Source organism: Hydra vulgaris, chromosome 07, assembly GCF_038396675.1.
Source record: "Hydra vulgaris chromosome 07, alternate assembly HydraT2T_AEP".
NCBI classification, from domain to species: Eukaryota; Metazoa; Cnidaria; class Hydrozoa; order Anthoathecata; family Hydridae; genus Hydra; species Hydra vulgaris.
The window spans coordinates 26,297,309-26,314,898 of record NC_088926.1 but is presented as its reverse complement, the minus strand read 5'-3'; the positions used below and the strand labels follow the sequence as shown (position 1 = coordinate 26,314,898).

Sequence of the window (17,590 nt, the reverse complement as noted above, 5' to 3'; positions counted from 1 at the left end):
GAGTATGTAGATATGTACGCGTGTTGGTATCCACGCGTACATATCTACATATTTTTACTACAGGCACAATGAAACAAGTTGTCGCAGAATGTGATGAATGTAATTCGATTGATCCTAATGTGATTTCGTGGGATAATCTTGTTGTTAATAAATTATGGGAAAGAGTAGTCGGCGATATTACTCATATCGATTTATTGCTATATCTCACCTGTCTTGTGGCCCAAGCAGATGCACGTTATCGACACCATTAAACGACGAAAGTGTAGTAATGGTTGTTCAATTGTTAGAAACGATATGGTCATCACTAGGACCTCCTTCTAAAGTTCTCCTAGATAATTTTAAACCGTTTAGATCTCAGATTATACAAGCTATCGAGAGCATTGAAATGAAAAATAAGACTTATCTATGGAGCTGTTAAAAAACCATCGGGAAATGAAATTGTTAATAGAGTTTATCGGATGGTAAAAAAGAACAAATGCTAGAGTAAACTGTGATATACTCATGTCTGTATTTTTAATTAATAGCGTTCTATGAAAACACGGCACACCTTTTAACATTTTTTGACAAAAATTCAAACGCATTCGAACTCCTGGTATCATTAAAATCAAATCAATCCAAAAGTCTTTGACTGAGTTTTGAGGATGGAAAGTTGGGGATAAATTGTGGGTGAAACTCAAGAATATTACGCAGTGTACACAACGATGGTTGAAAGGAAGTATAGTGGCTCTGCATAATGGCTTAACAGCTGAAGTTGAAGTCAATTGACAAACGATATCTCGACATTTTTCTCATTTGTAGCATTGTTGTGCAGACAAAAAAAATCAAGAAGATAAGCTGATGACGAAAATAATTTAACACTATTTAAACCTCCCAAAGCCTCCCGAAGCCTTCCAATACGAACTTAAAACACGTCGTTAAGGAAATTTTCAAATCCAAATCTTCAAACAAACTCTCAAATCCAAGTTTTCAAATAAAATATCTGGATGATGTTAAAGCTGACAAAAGTATGGACAGCGCTAATCAAAACTATCCAACAGATTGTGAGACAGAGTTACAGTCTGTTTGAAGAGTACTTCCTAGGCAAAAGTATCACAATTATGTATGAGCTCTTGTTGGGCTATTTTGATTTTTTATTATAATAATGTTTTGTATAGGGATCATTAATTGTCGACAAGAGTCACAAGTTATTTTTTTAAATGATATATATAGCGAACGATTTTTTGTAATAAGACAAGTTGTTGATAAGTAAGAAAAATATTAAAAACAAAATGGCTTTTAAATGCGTTGAACAAAAAGCTTTAATCAAAATGCGACCTTCTTTTTTTACTATGTCCAGTAGAAAAGATTTTAATTTTTGTTAAATAAACATTAAATATAAAATATATAAATTAAATATAAACATAAATATGATCGATTAACAATGAATTTACGATTTTTACTTAAAGAAACATTGGCTCGGTTTTCGTCATAAACTACAGCATATCAGTGAATGCGATTCACCATATAAGGATCATAGGACCAGATCTTGAAATTCTTCTATTATTAAAATTTTTTCGAAAATGGATTATTTAACAGTCTTCAATCTTTTACTTTTTTTTCTATCACTTCTCTATAGGCCATTCATCATCATTACCATCCTTCAAATCTTGAGTAATATTTATTGAGAAATATTTCTAAAAATTCAGTTTCTGTTTAAGAAATTGATCTCTAATAATCATTAGGATTTTTTATACATTATTTTAACCCATAATATTAAAAATTAGGCATTTGATTATAATTTATAAAAACGCGATTGTTTTTATTTAAATGTAAAATTAGTTGTTACTCATATAGCTAAAAACTTATCAATGGAGTGACACCTTAACAAAATAAACTAATAAATTAAACAGATATATTACTATATATTAAAATTGTATAAATATCTTATACTATTAATTTCAGCTTTTATTTACATTCATTAGGGAGTTTTTCCGTGCGGAATTAATCTCCAAGGTAATTAAAGTTTTGCAATCGTTAAAAGTTAAGTAAAAAGAACAAAACATTATAATTGTACAAATATTAACATTTGGAATTATTGTGTAGCAATCTTTACAATCATAAAAGTAATATAATTTTTTTAAAATTTCTAAAAACCCTACCAAGTTAGTAGAAAATTTGAATCCATTTCTGGTCCCCTAAAATTGTCAGTCCTAAGCAGAGTTGTTAACAAGGCTAAAACTCGTAAGGCCAAGACTAATGCCAAGGTTACATGTTACAAGACCAAGACCATGAACAAGGCCAAGAACATGGCCAAGGTCACATGTTACAAGGCCAAGACCAAGAATTAGAGTTTCAAGGCCAAGGCCTACGCAAACGTTTTCAAGAACAAAGACTTAAATTTTCGCTTTACGTTAATAAAGTAGTTAGGTAAAATAAAACATGATTAATTAAGTAATTAATAACTTAAAATACAAAATGAAAACTTTTAATCTTTAACTTTATGTATTTTTTTATGAAGGCCAAGGCCAAAACAATTAAGGTCAAGCCAAAAATTTTAAGGCCAAGGGCTATTAAATCTAGTCCTAAGATGCAGCCTAGTTGCCCTATAGATAAACCTAGCCCAGACAGCAATATATATAAACAGCAACAACTTTTGGCAATATTTATTTTAAATTTTTGGACTTAAGGCAAGATCAAGGCCAAGGCCAAAGCCAAGGAATAACTACTCTGGTCCTAAAATGCGGCCTAGTTGCCCTATTGATAAACCTAGCCCTGACAGCAATATATATAAACACTAACAACTTTTGGCAACATTGATTTTAAATTTTTTATATGCATGTTTAAATTGTGTCACTATTACAAATATTCATCGAATAATTTTTTACATGTTTTTTTTATATATATATAATATAAATATTGAGTAATTCCTCCACAGCCACTATTACTTTTTCTATCTTCATTACTATCGTTATGATTAAATTTACTCGATCAGCTTCAGCTTTAATCTGACGCTGATTAGTTTGAAGCTGAAGCTGAATTCCGCAATCCCTAATTTCCTGAAAACATAATGGTTTGATATATATATATTTTTTTACTTTTCTTTTTATATTTTATGTTTTTTAATACTTTAATACTTAAGAAAATATTAAGCTTTGCCCAATATTCTTTCCATAAAATAATACTTTCTATCAATACTCTAATCGTAGTAACAAATAAATGGAATACTTACTCCAATCATTATATTAATAATATTCGGTCCCTAAAATTCATCCAATTCTATCATAATTAAGATTCTAATACATTAAAGTAGTTATTATTATTATAATTATATTTACAAATTGTCGTTACTTGTATTTATCGTTAAAAGCAATCTGGTTGTTGAACTTTATTCATTTCAGTATGCAAATATTTTCAACATTCAAGCAAAAACATTTTGCATTGTACCAAGCAAAAATACTATTAAACATGCAGCAAAATACAAGATATACACATGATACATATCAAATAGGCCTATTTTTGTTACTTTAACTTGGAACTTATATTTTTTTGCTAACATTTCAATCGTTATCTATATAATAATTATTACCTATTTTTAGTTAGAGTTATTTATGTTAGAACTATCAGTTTAAATTGACAACTTAGTTACCAATAAAAAAAATTAAGTAGTACAATCAAATAAAAATATTTAATAATTGTATGATATGTATGTATGTCTGTATGTCTGTATGTATGTCTTGGGGAAAAGTTCAACCCCCAAACATAAAAGGCAGCCATTAAACATGACAAAAAAGATTAATGCTTGGGGTTGTCTTGGTGCACATAGAGTTGGAAAGCTTTACTGGGTGGAGAGTACCATGGACCAGCATTTGCATCATAAAATCTTAGTTTATCAAGTTGGACCAAGTATAGAAGAACTTTTCCCTAATAACGACTACATCTTTAAACAAGATAACTATCCCCAATATACGGCACAGTTGAATAAAAGATATCCGGAATTGAAATTGATACCAGTTAAATCCAATAAAAAGTTTTTGGTCTATATTGGATAGAAAATTGCAAGGTCGTTGGACAACAAATGAAGATGAACTGTTTCAAATTTTCTTGTTGTTTGGAATGCTTTACCAAATGACTTATTAATAAGACTTGTAGATGTTATGCCTTCTAGATGCGCAGAAGTCATTAGAATCAAAGGATGGCCTATTAAGTACTAATACAGCTAAAACTTGAAAATTACTCTACAAATCCTAATTTATTTTCATTATATGTAATGCACAATAATATTATAAACATTTCTTTAAAAATTGTCCGGAATTACTTTTATTATTTGGGTTTAAGACATTTTTTGTTGTTTTTTTTTATCAAAAAACTGAGTGTGGCTTTTTTTTTGCATTTCCTGTATGTATATATATATATATGAATATATATATATATATATATATATATATATATATATATATATATATATATATATATATATATATATATATATATATTTAACATAAGCTATACTAAATCTTTATAACTAAAGTTTGAATGTAAACGTTTATATCAATAAATTTTTTACAACTATTGTAAGTATCGCAATAATATACGTAATAACAACTTTTACTTATACTATTTATAGTATAAGTAAAAGTTTTTATTACGTAATTGTGATACCATTATTAATATTACAAGATAACGATTTTTAAAAACTCAAAAAATATCAGTAATTTAAAAATGCAGTTGACGCATAACAATATAGCAGTTTTTGCATGGTATTTGTAAACACTTGATACTTATATCTGACAGTGGGTAAACTTGTCAACACCAGTCATTTTGCTTTCATAAAATATAGAAAAATCAATGTAACTTGTTCAGTAAAAACAATTTAAAAGCTACAAATTTCCCAAACATAACCTATACATTACAAGATTCGCCTCTTTGCTCTTCTTGAAAATTTTTTAAGCAATATTAAATCAGTTATAACCATCATTAGCATTTATGTTAAACTTTGTAAATTTATTGTTTTTGCTCAAGAAAGAAATAAAGAAATAAATTCTCTTTATTATAAAACTCCAATAAAAAGGTGTTACTTTAGATTTTCATTTATTTATTACCATTATAAAGTTTATAAAATTATTTTAAAAAGGTATTATTTTAGAATTTCATTTACTTATTACCATTTTAAAATTTAGAATGGTAATAAATAAATTTCTAAAACAACACCTTTTTATTAGAGTTTCTCTGTAAAAAAAGACTCGGAAGAAAGATTACTTGTTAACTATGATGTAAAAGTAATTGCGTACAAAAAATATAAAACATAAAAGTTAAATTTTTAAACATATTTTACGTATAATACGAATTGTAAATAGCAACCATCGAGTAAAGTTTGTACTAATTTTTTCAATTATAAGTTTGAACCTTTTGGGAGTGTTATGGGGAACCCGTTAAAACCCCAGAACCATCGGCTCTGATAAATACTACATAGAACCTAGTCAAGCATGTTAGCTTGATTTTTCAACCATATGGAACCCGTACGGAAACCAAAAGACATACCGTAACTTTGCGCAAAAAGTTGAAATTTTTTGCTTTGTGTTTCTAAAAATTGGCTTAAACTTCTCTAATATTTATAAAAACTTGCCAAAAATTTTCTTTGGACTATTCAAAAACTGTTATTATTAGAATTTGTTTTTTTAAACCATTTAAGGATTTTTTATGGGTGTCTAGATTATGTCTTATGTTAACTGGGGTTTTGGATAACTTTGCACAGTCTTATAAAATTTGAAAAGTTTACCATTTATATGAATTTTGCTATTTAAACTCTTTTTCTTATACTGTTTAAAGGAGATGTTAACGGGAGTTTAATGACAAATAAAAATAAAATAAAATTAGATTTACCATTGCTTTGGTTAATAAAAAGTTTAACATTTAAAAGAAACATAGCCACATTAAAAACTAAAAACACAAAATTTCTTTTAATGTAGGCAATTATTTATCTTTAAAATAAAAAATAAAAGCTAAATAAACAAGCTTCAACAGAAATGAAAGTCTAATAGAGGAACTTTGTAAAGTTCTCTAGTTTAGGTTATTTTTTGAGACTTCTTAATGTGAAACAAATATTGTCCCATTCATAAAAATTTTATTTTGTGTCAAACAAGCATTTAATATTTTTACCATTGGCTTCACATAAGCACTGTTTTCCTTAGCATTTGTAATTTGTCAAGGAAAAAGTTCACATGTCTCAAATTTTCTGAGCTTGATTTTTCATTTTTATTATTTTTGTTAACAAGTTTATTTTCAATGCTGCTCAATCATTTTGAGCTAGAACTATGATCATGGTACTCTTTCGGATCTTCTTCAGATTGAACTTTTGACTTTATGCACTTCGTGTTTTTATTCAGTTTTTTTTTCTTTGCAAGTTTAGAGCCAATATCAAAATTGTTACTAAACTTTTTTAAATCTTGTGCCAACACTTTTCCCTGCTGGAACAGAAAGCATTTTTTTTGTTGTTGTTTAGTTTCTAAAGACTGCAAGGTTTTATATTTTTTTTGTAAAAAAATCTTAAGCTGTCTTCTAAAAATTCTTTATCGTACGATTCTCTCTCTCTCTCTCTAAATTGTGTGAGAAGTTGATTGACATTTACTGGATGAATACTACACTTTCTAAAACCTGATTTTAAGTTGTTAGCCTGATTTGGTTCTAGAGCAATCAATAACTTGTTTAAAAGTTTTGGAAAATGTTGTTTTTCAAGAGATGTTTTTGTGCAGCCAGCAGGAGAATCTTTGTACTCTGTAATAATTCTACGCCAAGCTGTTTTTAAAGGTTTAAAGAAAGCCACATCTAGAGGTTGAGTTATATGCGTGCTATTAGGTTGTAGGCAAACAAATAGTATTTCATTTTTTTCACAGGCATTAATTACTTTTGGAGAGATATGAGAGGATAAGTTATCCTCTAACAAAACTTTAACTCCTGATTTTTTTTTAAAGAAGGTAAAACTATAGAAAAAAACCACTCTTCAAAAGCTATTTCATCAAACCAACCACTTTTAGTGTTAAAGTATCTGACTCCTTTAGGACCTCCTTCACACCAAGTTGACCACAGATTTACTGCTTTATAAACTACAAACGGTGGTAGAACTTCACCTGCAGCATTACCTGATATCATAATAGAAATACTTGTCTGAGAAGTGTTTCTTATATTTGCTGGGTATTTATTACCTCTCTTTACCCAGTATTTTTTTAAACCTGGATCATCACTCAAATTTGTTTCATCGTAATAATATATGTTGCTTGGAGGTACATTTTGTACAGTTTTTGATAATTGCTGAATATAATCCTTTAAAATTTCTTCATTAACCATCGCTCGAGATTTTTTTAAGTTTGGCACAAATTTACTTGCAAGCTGTGGATGTCTTTGTAAAAATGAATTAACTAAATCAGGCCCAGGAAAGATTTTAAATTCTTTTACTTTTTTTCCTGAACTAATTAGATAATTATTCATAACATGACGTAAATCTTCTTTACCGATTGGAAATCCAAAATCACTCAATTGAATAGTACACTTCACAAAAGCAGCCTCCTCGAATTTGGAAAAGAAGTATGGTTTACCAGGTTTTAAGTTGTGTTTTCCTTTTAATTTGTAACAAATTGTTCTTCGACTGATGCCATATTTAGCAGCAGCTTGCTTTTGTGTCAGCTTTTTATATTTTACCTCTTCAAGACATTTGTATAGGTCATTATTTGTATAGTCTTTATATTTTCTGGCTTTGTAACAACTTGACATCTGGAAAAAACATGAGTGTTATTTAGGAATAAGCAAAAATGTTAATAAAAACAATAAAAATAAATGTAATAACTATGCTTATATATAAAATTTACTTCAAGTTTTAAAAAGTATTATTTTTAGATGATTAAAGACAGTTGTGGTTAATTTGCACATTGTGCAAAGTTATCCCAATTTAGTCCGAAATAGTAATTTATTTACAAAATTTAGAAATTTTTCTTCACCTATACTGACAATCACATTAAAATATAAAACAATTCAAATTAATATTATGATAAACATGTTATGCTGTTTACTTACCTTAGGGTCTAATTCTGATCTGCTTAACAGATAAAAGTTGCAAGAAATTATTTACGTGACTTTTTTCTATGTTCAAGTAAAATTACTTGCGTAGAAAGAAATCTCGTTAAAATGACTTTTTTACACTATTTTTGTATTAAAGCTAGAATAAACAGCTGACTTCAAAAGTGCTTTGCAGTTGCAGTTAAATTTTTTAACTGCTAGAGAATAAAATATCTTTGACTTTAGTTGTGCAATGTTACCCACAGTTGAGCAAAGTTACCCAAAGTTATGATACTCGTCAAAATCCCGTTCGCGTAAGCCCAGTCAAAATCCTTACGGTACCCGTATGTCAATGTTGGCTTGGTAATGTTCTGCTGACAGAAATGTCGTGAATTTATCCGATTAACTAAACTAAAATCTAAAAACTTAAATCTAAAAACTAATATCCAAAATTTCAACCCCCCCCCCCCCCTTCCCTTCGCTTCCCCCCCCCCCCCCATCCTCCTTCCTCCCCCTTAAAAAAAAAATCATAAAGGTCTTCCATTTTTAAATACAAAACTTTTAAATTAATTGGAGTGGAATATTTTGTATTTCTATAGTTATACGATTTTTTATATAAAAAGAACAAAAGATTTGATACTTTAAATAGAATTTTTTTAGTATTAAACTCTTTTAACCCCTAACCCCTAACCCCCTTATGAGCTATTTATTGAGAAAAATAATAAAATATAACCTTAAAAATATAACCTAAAAAATATAACCTAAACCCCTTATGAGCTATTTATTGAGAAAAATAATAAAATTTTATTATATTCTTAAAAAGATGATAAAATACTACTTGTTTGTTACAAAATTGAGATTAGTGAAACTCAGATCTACAATATGTTCTATAAAAAGTTAATTCATTATATACCGATGGCTCCAAGGCAACGGTATATAATGAATTAACTTTTTATAAAAAAAAATTAAAATAGTATTTTATCATCTTTTTAAGAATATAATAAAATTTTATTATTTTTTTCAATAAATAATTCATTTCTTTGAAAAAAATTAAAAAAATGAATTAATTTTTTTTACCATCAAAAAAGAATGCTGAAAAAAGTACTCCTAAATAATTTTTTTGTGCGACGCTAATTTTCGGCATTTTCAAAGCCTTCAAATACTTTGTAATTAAATAAATAAAAAAATGTCTGCTCCCTTATTATCAACGGCAACAATGTAGAAATCTTTCTTAATGAGTTAAGTTTTACTAAAAATGTTAAAGAGATATTTTAATTATGTTTATAATATAATTAGAAACGTATTTTTTTCGAATGATTTTTTTTTTTTAACGATAATCCGACATGAGATAAAGAAAGGTATTATTAGAGTATTATTCTTTTGTATCTAAAAGTATATACTACGGATATGATGCGTGTTTAAAAATCAATTCCTACTTTCTTCATTAATATGAAACAACAATTTTTTTGATGTTAGAAAAATAATGGCTACACACACTTGTTTAAACTAGTATATAAAAGCAATGAGAAAAAAATGATCACCGTTCTGTTCGTCAGCGTGTTGCTCAGAAACGTTTTAGGTTAGTTAAAATTATGTAATATATATATATATATATATATATATATATATATATATATATATATATATATATATATATATATATATATATATATATAACGTATGTATATGTGCATATAATTTATTTATTAGAGGCTTATCCTATAGAAGAAGATTTACATGTTAATTTATTCCGGAACTATGATCCTGATTTTAAACCGAATAAAAATTTTAATTTAACATTTGACATAGCTTTATCGAAATTGTTAAAACTGGTGAGTGACTTATTGAATTTGTTCTGATAAAAAATTAACTTTTTCCTTTATTCTTATATAAAAATCTAAAATCTCGCTAATTTTTTTTCAGGTGTTAACTTTATTAGTACACAGGGTTGCGACTAGGGTTTTTCATTTCTCATAAATTTTCCATCCTGGGTTTCCCGATATGTGATTTTCTATTTCCTGGGATCTCGGCATTAATTTTATTTTATATAAAATCACAATTTAAATATAATAGCAATTAAGAGGTTTCTTGCACAACTAATTACAACTATTACCACACTAATCGAAATTATTTTTTGAATTAAAAAAGCAAAAGCAATTAATTGATTTATCGCTTAATAGCGAATGAGTTTTCCCCATAAATAGTCACGCCGCTGAAAAAACTTTTTCGGATTCAATCGATGTCAGCTTAATAGCCATTAATGCTGAGTATAGATTTCCTAAATTTTTTTTCTGTTTTGTTTAATAACGTAGCATCAACTGGTCGAGGTATTGAAGAAATTCCTCTATCATTATGACGACTCTCATCAAGTATTCCATTACTGCTTGCATTTTCAATGTATAACCTGGTGTAAATTTATTTCGTTGGTATTTTTAACACATGTTTGGAGGGTAAGATTAATTTTGAATTGGGTACCGTTAATTTTAAATAGGATAGGTTTTTAGAATCGCAAAGATTTCTGGGATCGAAATGCGGAAAAACAATACAAATTGCGAAGAAACTAATGACCAATTCAGAAGAAAATGGGTATAAAAGTGCAATAAAACAGTGTTATTAGGATTTCTTCTTATTAGATTTTTATTACCTTGAACGTTTGCCAGCTGATTAATTTATAAAAATAGAAGGAATTAAAGATTTGGTGACAAACTTTGTAAAAAGGATAAAAGAAAAATATAGCTTTCAAGATTGTATATTTAAACAAAAAATTTTGATCTTGTAGATTTTCTAGTCGAAAAGAATGAAAATAATATTAATATTATATTTATCTTATATATTATTTTAACAAAGAAATTTGTAAACTCTTCATTCGGTTATTTATTTTAATTTCGTCATTAAAAAGTAAGCTTTTACAATTTTTTACAAAAAAACATAAAAATATAACATTAAAGTTTCGACCGGAGCTGGCAGAAGACATGAGGCTGGGTGGATAAAAATGAGCTTTTGCTTTTACTCAGTAATTGGTCAGCTTTACGTGAATAAAAACCTCAGCAGTTTTGCTCAAATTTTTATTCACGTAAAGTTAAGCACTTTACTAAGTAATTGTTCAGCTTTACGTGAATACAAACTTAGAAGAAATTGCTCAAGCTTTTATTCTCGTAAAGCTGACCAATTACTGAGTGAAAGCAATTGCTCGTTTTTATTCACCTGGCCTATGGTCTTATCATCCAGCCCCGTTAATATAACTAAAAAATTCAGCCGATAAAAATGAAAAAGGAAAAAAGAAACTAAAGAGGAAATTGATTTAACAATCAATTTACTATTTGCAGAAAAAAAGAAAAAATATATTATTTCCTATTCTTATTATTATTTTTTTTAATTCTCTATTTTAATTTACTTTTATTTTTATTATACACGCAGGCACATACACACAAATATATGTCCGTTCATATATACATACAAAACCAAATAAATCTGTTTTATATTCCATCTACAAATTGCGTAAGATATATTAAATTTTGCATTTACAAATTGCGTTGTTATTGTAAAATAGAATAATATCATACATGTTTTAAGTACCATACTATATAATTAAGATGTCGCGTCAAATTATAAGACATTAAATAATTAAGAATTTCAAAAGTTTTTTAATAAAAGGAAAGTAATTACTTTGTAGCAAAATCAAATAAGTGTTGTTTTGTTGCACGTTTAAAATGTTGAGTTGAAGTTAAAGTTTTTATATTACTTGTTAAAAGCAAGTTCCATAACCACGGCCCTCTATAACCGCGGTCCTCTATAACCACGGCCCTCTATAACCGCGGCCCTCGGCAAGATATCGAAAAATCAGCTTATTTTGATCATGTTTTTGGTATAAAAAAATTATTTATTAAGTATTTAGTTTCATATTTGTGATTTAAAGTAAAATAGTAAGTTTGGAAAATGCTTGGTAGCATACTATTTTAAACTTAAACATAAAAATTACTTTATTAAGAATATTTATTTCATAGACATTAGGCACTCCAATTTCTCTTAGTAGCGGTCTGGCACTAGCGTATTTATTTGCATTTATTATCAAACGACTTGCTCATTTTTGTATTTTGTAGATCATATTTAACTTTGAAGGATAAGAACTTACCCAGATAATGTTGCAGTAGCTGATGTAGCTATGAATAAATGCAAAATAAATACTTTTAAACAATTTGTATTCAGGAGATGTTTTGTTTTATATTTATACCTAAATTTTTAGATATTTTATTTTCTATTACTTTGATATGATTATTCCAGCTAATTATTCATTAAGAATTACGCCTAAAAACTTGATTGAGTATTCTCGTTTAAATTTAGTTTTATCAATTAGTAAATCAGGTAGTTTTAAGGGGAGGGTTTCAGATTTTGATAATTTTGTAAAAAGAATATATTTACTTTTTTCGACGTTTAGAGAGAGTTTGTTAGCCTTAAACCATTCGTTCAGGTTCTCAAGTTCTTGATTAACAGTGTTAAATAATAGGCTATTGTTTACGTAGCTAAAGAATACTTGTGTATCATCAGCAAAAAGGACAAAGTTAAGTATGTTAGAAGATAAGTAGATATCGTTAATGTAAACAAGGAATAACAATGGACCAAGAATTGATCCAAGTGGGACCCCACAAGTAATGTTTTCAAGTCGTGTTACAGTGTTGTTATATGATAAAGCTTGTTTCCGATTATTAAGGTAAGAGCGAAACCATTTTAAATTGTTTCTTATTTCATAATTATACAGTTAATTATACAAGAAGAATCTCGTGGTCAACTGTGTCAAACGCTTTTGAAAGATCGAGAAAAACACCAAGAGTGTATTTATTGTTGTCAAACCCAATTAAAATTTCGTTGACAAGTTTGGCTACAGAGTGTTCTGTTGAGTAGTGTTTTTGAAAACCATATTTGTTATTATTTAGCAGGTGGTGATTTACCAGATAGTTGTAAAGTCTATTGTGCATTATGCGCTCTAATATTTTTGAAATGCATGGTAAAATAGAAATAGACCTGTAGTTAGAAGCTATAGAATCATCTCCGCTTTTAAATATAGAAACAACTTTTGCTAGCATTAGCTGATAAGGAAATACCCCATTTTTTAAAGGCAGATTACAGATATGCAGAAGAGGATATTCAATAATATCGTAGACATTTTTTACAACGTTCACGCTAATGTCATTTATTCCTGGACTTTAGTTTTGTTGTAAGGAATTAAATGCATTTTTAAGCTCATCCGGAGTTATATTAAGCTCGTTCATGACTGAGACTTTTTTTCTAGATACGATTTAAAACATTTTTTTCCAGGAGTTATTTTATTAGCTAGTTTTTCCCCAATTTTTATAAAATAATTATTAAATTTCTCTGCAATATCTATTGCCTTATTGGCTACTGTATCATTCTCATCTGTTTTTAAGTATTGCGGGAACACTTTGGTGGCATCTTTTTTTTTTTCCGTTACCTCTTTAATTACGCCCCAGTTTTTTATTGATAAGTTGCTTCGGAACTTTGTCATATATTTTCATTTATTTGCCTTTTTGTTATAATTATTGTTTTGTTTTCTTTTTTGTTGTTGAAATTGCTAAGTACAAGAAATATTGGAAAATGGTCACTTATGTCAGATTTTATTATTCCGCTTTGAATGTTACGTTTTATAGTATTATTTGTAAATATGTTATCGATTAGGGTAGCGGTTTGGAGAGTTACTCGAGTTGGCTTTTATATTAAGGGTACTACTGGTCATTGGTTGAAGTATTTTTTGAAGTATAATTTTTATAATATTGGTTGAAGTATTTTTTGAAGTATAAATTGACCCATGAATAAACTCTATTATCTCCATTAACAGGCATTTTCTCCATTTACAGGGTTTTTCTTATTGTTTTTAATTTCTTTTCTTGTTTTTACAGCTCATTAATAATAATCAATTTTTTATGAGCTTAATGATAATCAATTTTTTCATGCTATTTTAATTATTTAAGCAAATCATTTATTTATTTTTCATACAATTTCAAATATTTCAAAAAACCATGTACATTGTCCTTTTGTTAAAAAGTCATTTGAGAAGTTTTAATTTGAAAAAAGGAAAGTAAATGTAATACTGCTTATTTTTCCTCTTCACTAAATCATTAACAAGTATTGGGGTAGGGAAAGTGCTTTTTTTAAGAACAGGATAAAAAAACACCAAGATCACTATCAATAAAGCAGTAAGCATCAAGTATGAAAAAAAGGTAAACTCATACATTATACTATAATTGACTAATGAGATAATTAAATATTTCTGGTGGTCTATATAAGCCAGTTATATACGCATTTGCTTTACTTTGGTTTCTTAATTCAACCGTGAAAAGTTCACGGTTTGCGCTTTTTACTTTTTTAAAGTGTATTGTATAATGTATTTAGAAACATATTCCTCTGCCAGTACCTCTACTACGAGTTTGATGGAGAGCTTTATATCCTTGTAATTGAAAATTTGAGTTTATGGTATTTTCGTCTTTGCACCGTGTTTCTAAAAGGCATATTACCGTAAATTCGTGACTTCTGTCTTTTAGCATTTCTTTAAAGTTTACAAAGTTTTTGCTTATGTCAGCGCTGAAAATGTATTTTGGGACGTATTTATAAAACAAGATAATTCTTCGATACTATAGAAATTAGACTTGAGTTGTTTTCAAAAAAATTTTTGTCCGGGTCGTTGTTATTATTCAGAAGAAGAGCGTTTTCTTTATCAAAAATTTCAAAATATTTTGTTTCCGTTATGCCATAATAAAAAATTTAATTGTTTAAAAAAAAAAAAAAAGATTAAACATAATAAGATATATATACATATATATGTATATATGTATATATGTATACATGCATATACATACAGACATATACCCATACACATATACTATATGTGTATGTGTATGTATATGTGTACACATATAGTATGTGTGTGTATGTGTATGTGTATATGATATACACATATGGGAGCGTACGTCCATAATGTACGTACGCTCGGAGGGTAAGAGGGGGTCTACAAATGGCGTATATGAGATGGGAGGGCAGTGGTTCAATTATAAAAGAAAGGAGACACTAAATTAAAAAAAATATCATAAAATGTTAGAAAAATAGGTTAAAAGCGTAGGTACTTTTAGGGAGGTGGAGGGTACTCAAAAAAGCGTATTGCAAAATGCGGAGGGGGTGAGGGGTGAGGGGTGGACGAAAAAAAAGTGTACGTACTTTATGAACGACCCCTATACATACACACATATACATATATATTATATATATATATATATATATATATATATATATATATATATATATATATATATATATATATATATATATATATATATATATATATATATATATATATATATATATATATATATATATATATATATATATATATATATATATAAGTATATATATATATAGATGTATATATATATATATATATATATATATATATATATATATATATATATATATATATATATACATATATATATATATATATATATATATATATATATATATATATATATATATATATATATATATATATATATATACGCATAAGATATAAATATAAGAAATAAGAGTTTTTTTTTTTGGATATTATTTAATTTAATAATTTTGTCGTACCTTTAACCAGCTTTTTTACCATTATTGCGACTTTCTTTTACTTCAGCCAGGAGTCTGTTCCTAATATTGACAGTCTCATGGGAAAAGTCTTCGTTTAAGTAAATCTTTGTACCTTATAGTCTATATGACTCTTTTAGAATTTTTGTTTTATCATTGTATTTTAACAACTTCATTATAACTGTTCTGGAGCATCCTTATTTTCTGACTCCGATTCGATGAGCTCGTTCGATTTCTATTCCATTAAGTCCTAACTTATTTACAAAAAATAATTTAACTTTATCTTCAGTTTCATTCCATGTTTCACACTTGCTGGTAATCCATCTATTCTTAAATTATTTCTTCTCGATCTATCTTCAAACTTTTTTCGCTTTTCATTTATATTTTGCGTTGTAATATTTCCTTTTCTACTCGCTTAATGTTTTGCTTGTGGATAGTTGCGATTTTTTTTGTCAAAAACTTTCTCATGAAAGTTTAAGCTCAATTTTATGTCTTCGATATCTTTTACTTCGATATCTTTATTTTGTTTGCATTTTCTTTAGAGTTTTCTTCTACTTTGTCAAGTCTCTCGTTAATTATTTTTGTATTTGCGCTTAAGATATCTATAAATATCTTTTGTTGTTGTTTAAGCATCGTTTCCATTTCTTTTCTATATTCCAAATATATTTCCTCCAGCATTTTTTTAACTTCTACAAGCGTAACTGACATTTTAGATTTATCTTTTATTTTAATAATAATAGGTTTATCTTTTATTTTAATATTTTATAACTAATTAAGTAGTAATTGATTGATAAATATTTGAAGAGCTGTTAAAAACGTCTGTTCACTGCAACGTTTACGCAAGAAAAAATTAATTCTGAATATTAAATCATAATTATTAAATCAAAATCAAATCAAAAATGATTAAATCATTAGTTCTGATATAAATGTATTATTAAATTATATATTTTTAAATGTATTATTAAATTGTATATAAATGTATTATTAAATTGTATATAATTAAATTATATAATTAATGTATAATGATATAAATATAAAATATAATGTATAATGTATAAAATATAAATATTTATAAATATAAAATATAATGTATTATGTATAAAATATAATGTATAATGATATAAATGTATTATTAAATTGTATATAATTAAGTCATTAGTTCTGATATAAATATAAAAATTATTAAATCATTATTTAAAAATTCAAAAGTTCAAAAATTATTAAATCAAAAATTATCAAATCATTAGTTCTGATATAAATGCAGAATGAAGCATTGTTGATTTAAATACTAGAAATAGCTATGATTTTATTGATAATTTTCTGTATTGTTTTTTGTCCTTTATTATATTTATATGAACTGTCCTTTATTATATGAACATAAAAAGTATGATTTTATCGCTTTATTGAATCTCAATTTTCTACTTTTATGACTTTCTTGGACCAGCAAACTATCAATTTTCATATTTCAGCTCAAGGAGTGTGAGGGTTAAAACAAAGTCTTAATAGATATCTGTAAAAAGCATTAGGATGTAACAAATTTTATATCATAGTAGCGTTAGTGCAGTGACGTATCCAGGATTTTTTGGTGTATGAGATAGCTAACTTCGAGACATAGAGCAAACTCCAAACTTTTGTGTGTTTATACTTATGTCAAATAATGAGGTGCAAAAAAATGCGATGATTGGAGATTGGGAACGAAAAATCTTTTGACTTAATCACCCCCTCCCCACCACACCCCAAACATGAGGGGCAAAAAGTTGATAAAACATTTTTTGTACTATTCTCAACTAGACTTATATTCATCGATAGATTTTAAGTTTCATAGTAATATCTCTCAGTGTTCAAAATTTATGACCATATAAAGTTTAAACCCCCTCAATTTGTTGGTTACATTGTTAGTCAGTTACAGCAGTTGTTACATATTGTATATGGT

The 17,590-nt window shown here is 27.3% G+C and overlaps 1 protein-coding gene across 1 annotated transcript in view; it reads left to right on the top strand.

Annotated features, from left to right (window-relative positions):
* Positions 1-9,426: 9,426 nt before the first annotated feature.
* LOC100214276 (neuronal acetylcholine receptor subunit alpha-3) overlaps positions 9,427-17,590 on the top strand; it is a 35,705-nt gene continuing 27,541 nt past the window's right edge. Inside the window, exons 1-2 of the mRNA XM_065801495.1 lie at positions 9,427-9,604; positions 9,736-9,857. Coding sequence (XP_065657567.1) covers positions 9,559-9,604; positions 9,736-9,857 — 168 coding nt within the window. The 5' untranslated portion in view covers positions 9,427-9,558. The remainder of the gene's footprint in view (positions 9,605-9,735; positions 9,858-17,590) is intronic.